Genomic DNA, 12,508 nt, shown 5'->3' on the forward strand with positions numbered 1-12,508 from the left:
TATAGTTATAAAAATTATTTCTACGTATCAGTGGTCTTCAATAGTTGGGGAAATGACGACTTAGTAGTTTATTCCTTAAAGATAGAGATATTAATTTTATTTACCTATGTAGATGCTTCTGTTACGTTACAGTAGGCCTCCTCCTGGTCCCTTTGAAGTCACTGGCCACGACCCATTTGACATTAATGGGAGAGGAACATATAGTTCCTTACTCTTATAGTAAGGCCTCATCTAGCAATTCAGCAACCACTGAAGTTAAAGGAAGCATAAACTCTACTGAGCTGTAAAACAGACTAAAATATCTTCTGAAAACTCATATGCCAATTAAATAAAGAGAAGAGTGTGCTTGGTTTTCCCTTTGAGGAACAGAAATGGTTTAGATTTTTCTCCAAAGCCTAAACAGAATATTCAACTTAGTTTGGAAGGAATATAGGATTTGTTGCTAACATCTGTAGCTTAAGCAGCTGGTAAAATTTCTCTAGCATTTTCCTCTTACCGAATACTAAATTCAACCAATCTGACAATCCTCCATTCTGTTTTTTTCTCTACTTTTATTTTTTAATAGAGTCATATCCAGACACAGACTACCCTTTAAATAAGTTTGCACTTATTTTTTTAAACAGCTAGAGAGCATGAATTAGGTTACCTCTCTCCTGTGTAACTCCATCTTTTCTTTGGGAATTCTATCATAGATGCTGCTCTGTCTGCATCTGGCAGGACTGAGCCTTGCTGCCCAGTGCTGCCAGCTGCTGGAGTCTGCACTCCCACCACAGATTTCACTTACCTGCCACCTCGGGTTTTCTGTTGCACGCGGGCCACTTCCTAACAGGATTTTGTCAAATCCGTTTCTATTCCTTTTAACACCTATTATTCGAATAACTTGTTTATTTTTCAAAAGAAAAGTTTTGACAACTGTGAGATGGAGAACTTATGGAGGAAGGCAATAAGCAAGCCTGAGAGCTGCCTGTAATAAAAATACAATGGAGCTGAACAACTGAAGGCTGGAGGAGCATGCTGATTTCTTAAGAAGTAGCGCAGTGTTTATGAGCAACAATTCACACTTTTACTTCCAAAGATAATTATTTGATGTTAAAATGTTTCTGGGATACTTAAAATTATGGGCAAGCCTACAATGGACATTGAGTACTTACATGTAGGCAGACTAATTCTGATTGTAAAACACATGCTTCAAGTGTTTTTTGCTTTCTACTCAGGGTGCTGGACATTCATAAAAAAAAGGAATCACATCTCATTTTCAAGCAGAACATATGGAGGAGGAATAGAATTAACCTCCTGTGGTGGCACAGCAATTCATTTTCACCTACACTTCACTGAAAATGCTCGACATATCATTTGAATGACATTTGGAATGTAAGAGAAGACTGCTTTTGCACCCATGTTTGCTAAAGAGTAAAAGAAGTGAGAAATCACCTAAACAACTTCAACGTGCCAACTCAAAATTGTCCTGCTGAAGCCACCATCAACAAGTCTCAGATCAAAGTAGCAGATCAGGCACTTGAGCAGTAAGACACTTGAACAGTAAGAGAGAAGAACCTCAGTAATTGAAGTACGCCTTACAACTGTCCACCACAAGGACTGTTAACCTAATCTGTTCTTTATTTAATTTGGAGCCATATACACGTGTCTATGGCCTCCCTCTATAAACACTTGGATCACTCTTTGCAATGGCATAACTGTGCTGGTAGCGAGCCAGAGTAGGAAAGGAAGTAGTAAAAACACTTCTCAGTGATGCAGCACTGTTTGTTACTTCAGTCTTACGCTGGTGTGACACGTCTGATGTCACAGAAGACTTAAAATGAGAATGCTAGTATAAAAGAAGCAGATCTTCCATCGTGCAGTAAGGCACAGGTAAAATCTAGTCCCTTCAGCACACTGGCTATGTACATTAACCAACGTTAATTCAGATTTCAAAGTGCTCGCTTGTGATTGGAAAACAGACTTTAAAGGTAACAGCCCCAACTATTTCTAATGATTCTGTCAGGCATTTTTAAAGCAGTTCACCAAGAGATCTTGAACACTCTGACAGATGTGAACAGACATGAAATCTCAGGAATGGAGCTGGCCACGCAGTTAAACACAAGACTTACTTTTGTTGCAATATGAAGCTGGTTAAGTACTTTGGCAGCTCAAATACTCAAAAACTGTACTCACCATTGACGGCTTTACCACTGACTTCAGGAGTAGTGTTTTTTTCACCTTTTCCTTTCAGTAATTGATTTATTTTAGTCTACTTTATTTTTTGTTATTTGTTAGTTTTGCTAACTTCCTGCTTTTCTGTCTTTTCCTACTTATGCCCTTGTACTGATCAGATTATAGATTTCACCAGGTAACCCAAGCAATGGACATTTTGAAGTATCCTTAAAGAGCACTAGACAGCCCCCCACCCCACCTTTACTTTTTTTCCCATTTAGTTAGATTGAATTATTTGTTTATTATTTACATTTGGTCAGAAGTAAATAGCCTGAAAACTCAGAAAGGTGTGATTAACAGGAATAAAGATATGAAAAAAAGTCTACAGGGAGTTCTGAAAAAAAAAAAACACCACAGGGTTGGGGTAGAGAATTAGAGTTCAGATTGTCATTAGTCACGATTTGCCATACTGAGATGTAAAACCCACTGAATTTGAGATGAGTTAATTTGCAACTGTTAGAAACTCAACTACTATGTGAAGCCAGTCATCACTCCAAGATAGTTATTGCATGCAAACAACTGGTACATGATGTATGAATCTATGATTTATGATGATAGAATTGCTTGTAGAAAATGTGCTGCTTAGTTAGTATCACAGTCACTTGATTAAACAAATTAACAGATTTCTAAATCCCATTATAAAAATAGCTCCATTGTGTAAAGAATCCTTTGTTAATCTGTAGCGGAAAGTATTCATTTTTCTTCTTCCAATAACCTCAGTGTCATGTTCTTATAATCTCCTGATTTATCACAAAGCAATATTTTAAATAAGACCAGAAGTAGCCCCTAGCTGTAATGACATAGATATTTAAAATAAGGATAGAAATAGAAATTTAAAAATGATGTGTGCAAAATGTCTCCAGAATTAAAGTTTCAGTTAGCATCAAGATGGAAAAATCTGTTAGAGGACTGGATCCTGATGTGTTACTCTTATGTCAATAACTGCCAGGCAGCTCAAACTTGGGTCTATGCTGAAATGTCCAATGGAGGCAAGCCTGTAAGCACGGCTTCAGTGGGAGCAGGAGGAGCATCAACACAGGATGTTGCAGGCAGCTCAAAGCCAGAATACTCAGACAACTTTCTCCTACTCTCAGTTCAACATTTTCTGCTTAGCAATAGAAGTCTTTTGGAAAATGGGTCATAAAAGCTAATAAAAAATAAGGCAACAAAATGAATTATATATATACACACACACACACATATATATATACATGTATGTATCTGGAAATAGAATCTATTTGCATCATGTATTTTCCACATACGATAACTTAATACCACATTAGGAATATCCTCTGGGTAACATCAATGGGCCAAATTCACCTTCTTTACCTTCTGTAGTGTTGTACCTGCATACAGCAATAATGGATTTGACAGTAGGTCCTGCATGATGACAATACTACATCAAATGCAGTATCACAGAGTACCCATTGAATGTCAAATATTACACAATTATGAACTAGAATATCTTCTTGCTTTTTATATTACAGTAAGTAAAGTTTATTGCTTCTAATGACCAGCAGGTACCTTATAAAGACAGCATAGAAGTTGGAAACACATTTCATATACTGTATTATGCATCTTGGAACACTGCGGTTGGCAGATCATTAAAATACTTTTCTTCTTATTTTCATCTTTGCATTTTGATTTTGCTTTGCTAAACACACATGCAAACTAGTGGATTTAACTTTGTCAGAAGTGATATGTCGAAAACATTTAGTAAAACTTACTGGTTTTGATTTGTTTTGCTGAAGTCAGGCATGAATGGCATGCAGTATATTGCAAGGAAAAACAAAAGGACATTCATTTCCAAAGGATTTATATTCTCCATGCACATGTAAAATGTCTGTTACAAAAATTTGTTAGAAGTGTGCCTTTTTGCTTCTTTTTATACAAGTGTACATGCAATTACCTGTCAAAGCTAAACCTATTTACAAAATTTCACACAATACATCCTTTAAGTGAATAATACATGAAAGGCCAGTGTTTTCTGTTCTTTTGTAACACTGTACAAGATTAAAAATAAATAAGGCATTATAATACAGTTTATCACTAATTAAAAAATGTTGGTTTTTCACTGTAATACAAAACTCTAACTTGAAAGAACATTATGGCTAAATAGTCCTCCTGCCTGGGCAGTACACATACAGAATCTGGACTTGCCGATGCAGAGAAAATAATTTGTTTCTCCTATGAGCAGGTATTCATTTAACAAGTGAAAATGATTCACTCTAGTTACTACTGTGGTTGGATGTCTCAAAGTGCTGAAATGGCACAGGTACTTTTTCACGTCAAACAGTAACTCCCAGGTACTTTTGCCTTATTATGAGCAAAAGTGCACAACAGGCTTCCTTAACCTTCTCTTTTACAGTGTTGTGAAACAGTGATTTAAGCTCAATGCCATTAGGAGTCATCACTATAACCCAAAGCAAAACTTGGCCTCAGAAGCTCAGCTCCTGACTTTTGTAAGCATTCTAAACTTCTGGTGATTTCTGCAGGCTTTTACCTGCACCTAGAGAAAGCAAGGGATAATCTGCTCGTGTTTTTGTGAAGGCAACAGAGTGTGACTTCTTACAGCTGGAAGCAGCTACAAATAACAATGAATTTACAGGTTGGAAAATGTTGGGAAATATCTAGCCAGTAATGCAATTGAATGCCAGCAGAGAATAGTAGTTAAAAAATCATTTCAAGATAAAGGTAGCATGGGAACATTTTTGAAATTCGCTCCCAAGATAGTAAAGAGACTTTGAACATCTCTGATGCTTATTTCCTTATATAAAGACCAAAAACCTTCAACTATTACTGTTATCTTAAAGAGAAAATGTGCAAACTGATGTGAAATATTGTGCTTGGTGTCGACACGCGTTAACATGCCAAAATGGCATCACGTTGTAGGGTTCATATCTGTTAATTGTTTCAAGCTAAGAGCTGCACAAAACGGTGAACAGAAATGCAGGGGGCTATTCTGCCCACAGTACATAATTTAGCTACCCTCAGTTAAAAGTAAGGGACTCTGGGGTACTGTGAGGCAAAACTGACTCCTTGGTGGTGCTACAGCAAAGTCATCCAGACAACAGTTTCAGAGCTTGACAGAAAATTAATAAATGCAAGACAGTAAAAAATTGCATTAAGATAGGTCCAATCCAAATCCTATAGAACTATTTTAAGGGATATTGGAGTTGGCCACATACAATCTTCAGCCAATTTTTAGTTTAAAAAATTATGACAGACTTCTCTAATTTGGCAGAATATGTACATTTATGGAGTTACTGGAAGTCATTGCTATTTCTATGTGTTTTTGGTGAAATAAAAATGCAGTACACAGAGATATTGTGTGTCATCTAAGGCTACTGTACAAGAACTGAAATAAAACAAATGTACACACACAAAAAAGGAGGAAAATGATATGAAAAGAAGGGGAATGCACAAAGGCAAGAGAACAGCTTCATCATATTGCAATTTATGTTCCCTGTAGGAATGGTTTGTAAAAATTTCCTATCTTTTTTCACAGCTGTTTACTTAGTGACTTTTCCATAATTTTATACTGTTTTGTCCACTGCTACATAGAAGTAGGAAAAATACAGATTTTCCCATAATAAAAACAGCAACAGCAACCACAAAAAGAGCATTAATGCTAGGACTCAGACAAAGTCTGGAAATGACTTCAAATACACCATCGGTGATGGCATAAGATAGCAAGGCCAAACGGGACCAGCTGCAATGCCGGAATCCATCCAGGGTCCACTCATGCTGCTCTAGAGGCACTAACTACTGCAAAGGAGCCCCACAGGTAGCTAGCCAATGGAATGGTCCTTTCCATTGAAGATGAAAGACATTCTTCCTAAAACACTTGCCGTATTTGCACGCTGGAGAAGAGGATCAGACTTAGAAAACCTCCACAGTAATTCCACTAGCTCTTGTTAGTCTTTTAAAATATGAAAACAAATGACTCAAATTTACTCTGCTTTGTAGAGTAAAAATAAAGTGCTGTTATTATTGGTGATATTTCACCAAGTCTGCTGATTCAAAAATTGTATATTTGGATCTCTTTGTTAATGGAACTGAGAAATTAATGCACTTGCATATATTACTTTCCATTTTTGTTAAATGTTTAGCTTAACTGCATGATGATTTTGTTCTCATAAACCTACTGGAAACCAAAAATATGCAGTGCACTTTGCATGGATACCATTTATTCGGTTCAATTAGTAAATATTCATTCTTTTAAATTTGTGCTCTCTGTATGTATTTGTTTAGTGGCTTTGAATGCCTACAAAACAGAGTTAAATAATTTCTGAATAACACTTGTGAACTGGATAGCTGTTACAGATATGGAGAAATTCAGTGATTTGTCACAGGTCAGTCAATGTGTACATCTAATACTTAGGAAGGAATCCTCAGTTGTTCACAGTCATTTCAGGCACAATACTAATTTTGCTAGCTTTGTAGAAAAACCTAACTGGCAGGATACAGAAAAGTTAGGTAAAATCTTGCTGAAAAGCAGTTGAGTCTTATTGCAGCATGCAGCTACATGGGGAATAGAAACTTCTGCAGGTTTTCTCTAACAATTTACATCTGTTGACGCAAAATCTGTTCACATGCTTGTAACAACAAAATAATAACTTTTCCAAAGTAAATGATGATTGCATAAAAATCACATTCCTCTTTCCACTGAAATGAGTAACAAAGTAAGCCTCCACAAAGTGAAATGTGGCATTTAGTACATCCAAGTTTTCATCAGTGCAACCTCAACATCTGCAGCCCTTCTCCTCTCCTCTCCTCTCCTCTCCTCTCCTCTCCTCTCCTCTCATGGTCTCACCTAGCATACCCTGCAAGATTCCTCTCCTCTCCCCTCTCATGGTCTCACCTAGCATACCCTGCAAGATTTACATGCTTTTAAACGATGTAAATCTCTGCTTCTCTTTTGGAAAACAGTGAGGCTGGTTAGCTTGTGCAATCCCATTAGAACATTAAAGCAGCAGTCTAAGCATGTCACCACTCATTCATGACAAGTTCACTCTCCTTGAGTACAGAGCTGTACAATACATTTCCCATCCAGACTGGTGATTCAAAAAGAAACCATGCATGATAAGATGTGGGCTGCATTAAAAAACAAAGCAATTAAAATATGCTCCCTTTTATTCAGATTAAGTGCAGCCCTCAGTTTCCTGGCTTGTTTACTAGTGAGCTCTTCATTTGTGCAAAGTTTGACTGTGCTTGTTTCTCAGTATGATAGCTTTCTATAATTGTCTAGCTTTGAATCATGAGCCTATGTAGAATCAAGATATAAAAAAATAATCTGTGGCATCGATTTAAAAATTAATTAAGACATAAAATTATGTTGACTAACATACAAAGCTGGCACAAAGCTAACAATAGCATGTTTGTCTGTGGGAAAATTCTTTAAGATGCTTTAAAAGGTATAGCTAAGTCCTGGATCTGAGCTGTTGGACTTATGTTATCTGTAAAAGGCTGAAATAATATCATCTTTCTGCTCTTTGATATTGTATATAAAGGATGTTTCTATATTGCATAAGCATTTTGCTGTGTTTACAGGGTGGCTCCTTGCAAAGAATCAAATGGCTTCTAAAGAATCAGCCATTTAAAAAACTCTATCAATCTTTGTGTTTTTTTTCTTTCAAAAACAAACAAACAAACAAAAGAAACAAACACTGAATAAAGCCCATCATATTGCTATTCTGCCAAAATTTAAGCTCTGTTCTTCATCTGCTTTATATCCCAACGCATGTTTTTGGAGCATGCAAGTAGAAATTTAAAAATGCATAGTATTTAGCAATTTGCTGAATCCAGCCTTCATTACTTGGCCATTGACAGTGCAATGAAAAATGTTTTATTCACTCATGCACTGGGAACATTTTATCTAACCCTTGCTGTAGCCCAAAAGAACCTTCATTTGCCACATATTCTACATGCAGCTTTTCTAAACCCAGATCAAACAATGCTGGCTATGACAAAAAGAGAAATCTCTTTGATATGTCATTGCAAGTGGATGTGTAAATAAATACATATTTTTATTTTTTTATATATATACTAGGTCTACATAGGAGTGTTTGTATATGTGCATATACAGATTAAAAGATATGCACACACACAAATAAATGTTTGCATGTTTATCTTTTTTTTTTCATTTATCCATTAAAAATGCCAAGAAAATACTCCTTATTTCCAGAAAATCAGTTTTTGACTCTTCAAACAGAATTTCTAGCCCTTATATGTTCCATCCCAAGAGTTCATTACACAGCTCCCAAGCTCTCTTTGGTTGGGTTGTAGTTGTCCTTGGTTAATGCCATGGCCTATGACCTCTGATCTTTTGGTAAAAATTCAGGCAACAATTGCTCTCCATGTTCATAGCAAATGGCACAACCAAATTTCCTTTGCTCTATGCCTCCTTCACAGCTGGCACAGAAGGAAGATAATGCAGTGTTTGATTTGTGTGAGTGGTAGATGCTTGATCTGCTCCAAGGCCAGCTTTTGGAGTTAAGCTAGCAACTGAGGACACTGATGGACAGCTGGTGCCCAATTTTGTTTGAACATTTGCTCTCCCATAAGGATACATTTTCCGCTCTAAGTTTAAAGACTGTGTTTGTGAATTATTTCCATTGGCCTTTCCTTCCAGTAAATAGGTCAACATTTCACCTTTTCCCTTTACACTGACTTTACCCCTGCACACAAATTCATAACTGCACCTCTTTAATATTCGCTGAACTTCTTCTGTCACCTAAGGACAGAAAAAAAAGAATGATTAATTTCTCCTGTTCACAAGGTTAATCCTAGAACTGCCAACTGCTCCCTCCACTTTTCATTATCCATACTGAAATGCACATAAGCAGAATGAATTAGCATGTACTGCTACTCCTGGCTTCACTTAACTAATTAAAAATCACTGATTAAACTAGAATCTGAGAATCAGAACTTCTGGTGTGAGCTAATTAAGCTGTATCCATCAGAAATATGTAGCCAAATTCACCATTTTTGTAAGATGGAGTAAGTTTTTTTCCATTATATGCTTCACTTCTTCATGAAATGTATGGTTAAATTTTCGAGACTGCTTAGAAAATGCAGTGACATATAAAACAGATCATACATAAACTTTGCAAAATTATCTTGGAATGCACTTGCCTGGATTTTCCCTTGCACCCCAGTACTATCCATCCGGCTGGCAACATTTACAGTGTTTCCCCAGATATCGTACTGTGGTCTTCTGGCTCCGATGACTCCGGCTACTACAGGCCCAACATTAATACCTAAAATCAAAAAACATGAATCCTATAAAAAAGATGCCTCAGAAATTTTCCGATCATAGGACACAAAGTGTGTTAATGTCATCTCAACTTCTGCATTTCTAAGAGTTTTAGAAACAAAATAAAAATACACACCAATATCTTATTGGAAATGTAATATGATAAGAAACATAAAATTTTGGTTTATCTGTAGATTTTTTTTTTTTTCAAGAAAAGAAGAAAAGTAGTAGTACTACAGAGTTTAGTGTGAAAAAATCCAAGACAATTTTTAAAATATCTTTCATTTTTTTGCTATGAATTCTACTGTGATTGCTCCTCTAAAGCCTTTTAGTGCCAGATTTTCCAAGCTGAACGGAAATATTGACCATGAAACACAATAAATGGAGTAAGAGGAGTATGTCACATTGCTTATCAGCACTAGACAACTCAGGGAAACACTGAAGAAGAAAACAGTATGTGAAAATAGCTCAAGCACCTTTTTTGGGAAACCACTGGGTTTATCTCTACATTTCTGACTGATTGTGATGCCATATCTGAAAGACAAAGTGGGATGTTCCATCTTTTCAGCATCCTGAAGAGCTGTTGATGTAAAAACCTCCACAATGTCTGTGCCTTTTCAAGCAAGTTATGCAGTAGAATGGGGTTTAAATATCTGTCTTATGCCCCCTTGTGAGCTAGGGAAGACCAGTTACAGCATAGTACAAAAAGACTTTCAGACTTCTAGTTACTGAATGTACAGAAGGACAAAGATGTATAAGTTTACCATTGCTATCCTTGATGTGTTTCTCACTATGCTGATAGAAAGATCAGTTTCCTCTTGTCTAGCCTGATTTCACAATTTACGCATTAAAATATACAGCAACTGGGGAGAAAGGACTCGGGGGTAAGACATGAAGTAACATATAAAGGATTGCATGGGAAGGATCATGTTGTCAAGACCAGAGAATCTGAAAACAGTCACAAAAACAGGTGTGAATACTGGCAAAAATAAAATGCAATAATAACGTAAGAAAGCAGTAAAGGTAGAACTTTTGAAACAATATACATTGAGTCTAAAATTCATCAGGAAAGTTTCTTCAAGTGCAGAAAAGATGTCAAGATGTAAGGTTTTTTTTTCAAAATTGAATTGAAGCTAAACTTACGTTCATATATATGCAAAACATCTATATATTCAAATATCTGAATTTATTTGAACACTCAAATACTCAAATACTTAAAGACCATCCATAGCAACTCCATCAAGTGCTAAAATTTATACACAAAATTTTCTCTTTCAAATAAATTATTAATCAATTTGTTATTTTGTTAGTTACACAAAATGAATGAATGTCTGTAATAAGAACATTGAGGATGTTTTTTTGTCATCGCGGTGCAATAACTTGGAGTTTAAGGCACGGAAGAGGTTCAAACACTTTGTTCTAGTTCTTCCTGAATGGCAAGCATCTTAGTCTTCTCTCTGGCTTTCTGTAAGTAAAAATTCCATCCTTGAAATAAGTCTTTCTTATTGAGAAATTATGTTCAAATTATGTCCTGGCAGAAAGGACTGTTTGAAGTGATTTGGAGGGGGAGAAGCATGTTTCTTCTCTCTGGTGACAAGACCTGAAGGAACGGCTTGTAACTGTGTCATAGGAGAGTCAGACTAGGTATTAAGAAAAGCTTGTTCACCAAGAGTCAAAGCACCAGGATTGCTGTAGTTCAAAAAGCGTTCTGAGAATATTTTCACACATATGGTTTGAATTTTTGGCAGTCCTATATGGATAGAGGAGTGGGACTCCAAGGAACCTGCTTTAGAGGAGTTGGACTAGATGATCTCCTGAGGTCTCAGAGGTCCCTTCCAACTCCTAAATCTGTGATTATGTATGATTCTGTGATTTTTGTGGATCCCTCCCAACTTAGGATATTCTATGATTCTAGGATCTATGAAAAACTCTCACCATACTTAATTCCAATAAAGCCTCTTCAAATGCAGGATTTCCTGACCACCAAATGCAGCCAGACTCAATTTACACCAGATTAGCAGCACAACGTGTAAATTACAATACTATGTACACTAATAATGTTGCATAATTTTCTTTTAGGTGTGAGTAGACAAAGTAAACATACTAGAAATGGACACAAGTTTAATTGTTAGTATTGATGCTGACTATTCAGTCTGCTCATCTTATACATAGACATGTATCCTCTACAGGAAGTCATCTTAGTTTTAGTCAGGAGTACAGGACAGACAGTACTTTGGAAACAGTAAAAAAAAAAAAAAAAAGCTAAATAACAAGTGTTTCACTTGTGTGGTAATTGTAGAAAAATGACTTACCAACTCTTAGGACAAAATCGTTGTAAGACTGATAGTTGATTTCATCAAGAACATCAAACATCTCTATTGCAAAATCTGCGAGTGTACTCAAATGGGAATAAATTGATTTTTTAGCCTAGAAACAAAACAGTGTTAAGCATTAGATTTACATAGAACTGATAGGCAGGTGAAACATCAGTGTGTAAAAAACAATGACTGGAATGAGTGGAAAGCTTAGGAAATCTAACCCATTTTGCTGTCTGTGAAAAGGAACTTTTGACATTGACTACAGAATAAGCGTTGTTTTCCCAACTAGTGAATCCTTTCTCCTCTCCCCTCCCTCTCTTTTCCCATTCTCTTTTTCTGATTTCTGGGAAGAATGGAAAGTGAAGTTCCCATGGTGAAGTAACTCTGCTGTGGATATTCATTGTGAACATTGGGCAGAATATGACCTGTTTTTTTTTTACAAAACCGCTTTGCCTGATGATTATTAATAACTACAGTTTCTTTATTTTCTTCCTCTAGGGACTTTGCTAGATTCCAGCTCTGTGATTCCATGATGTTCCCACTGACAAAATTCCTGCTATGTTTAGTACTGTGAGATGCAGAACTGATCTACGTTTTTTGTTTTTTTTCCAGGCAAGCTGAAGTGACTTGTTATGAAACATACCTAAATGAACTAAAGCAAAAGAACCATAAGGGATCAAATGAAATTATGAAGTTCCACGATTAAAAAAAAAAAGAAAAA

General features: G+C 36.2%; 1 protein-coding gene and 1 long non-coding RNA gene across 2 annotated transcripts; one reads left to right on the forward strand and one right to left on the reverse strand.

Annotated features, from left to right (window-relative positions):
* The first annotated feature begins 400 nt into the window (after positions 1–400).
* Positions 401–12,508, forward strand: LOC109366531. The gene is made up of 2 exons (XR_002112847.2): positions 401–1,967; positions 12,400–12,508. It is a non-coding gene; the product is annotated as an uncharacterized LOC109366531 (long non-coding RNA).
* On the reverse strand, positions 7,523–11,892 carry LOC104910071 (adenylate cyclase type 1-like). The gene is made up of 3 exons (XM_031552701.1): positions 11,782–11,892; positions 9,349–9,473; positions 7,523–8,947 (listed from the first exon to the last, which is right to left on the reverse strand). Exons 1-3 carry the CDS (start codon positions 11,840–11,842, stop codon positions 8,609–8,611), a joined length of 525 nt encoding a protein of 174 aa, XP_031408561.1. The 5' UTR covers positions 11,843–11,892; the 3' UTR covers positions 7,523–8,608.

The sequence above is a fragment of the Meleagris gallopavo genome, chromosome 3, assembly GCF_000146605.3.
Source record: "Meleagris gallopavo isolate NT-WF06-2002-E0010 breed Aviagen turkey brand Nicholas breeding stock chromosome 3, Turkey_5.1, whole genome shotgun sequence".
Classification (NCBI taxonomy): domain Eukaryota; kingdom Metazoa; phylum Chordata; class Aves; order Galliformes; family Phasianidae; genus Meleagris; species Meleagris gallopavo.

What these genes read in the sequence shown, in the direction of transcription:
- LOC104910071 (XM_031552701.1), bottom strand. Translation starts at nt 11,842, where the DNA reads ATGTTTGATGTTCTTGATGAAATCAACTATCAGTCTTACAACGATTTT. An exon ending in CGATTTTGTCCTAAGAGTTG is followed by an intron (nt 9,474 to 11,781) that starts GTAAGTCATTTT and finishes TTTTGATTTTAG; the next exon opens with GTATTAATGTTGGGCCTGTA. An exon ending in GGGTGCAAGGGAAAATCCAG is followed by an intron (nt 8,948 to 9,348) that starts GCAAGTGCATTC and finishes TTCTGTCCTTAG; the next exon opens with GTGACAGAAGAAGTTCAGCG.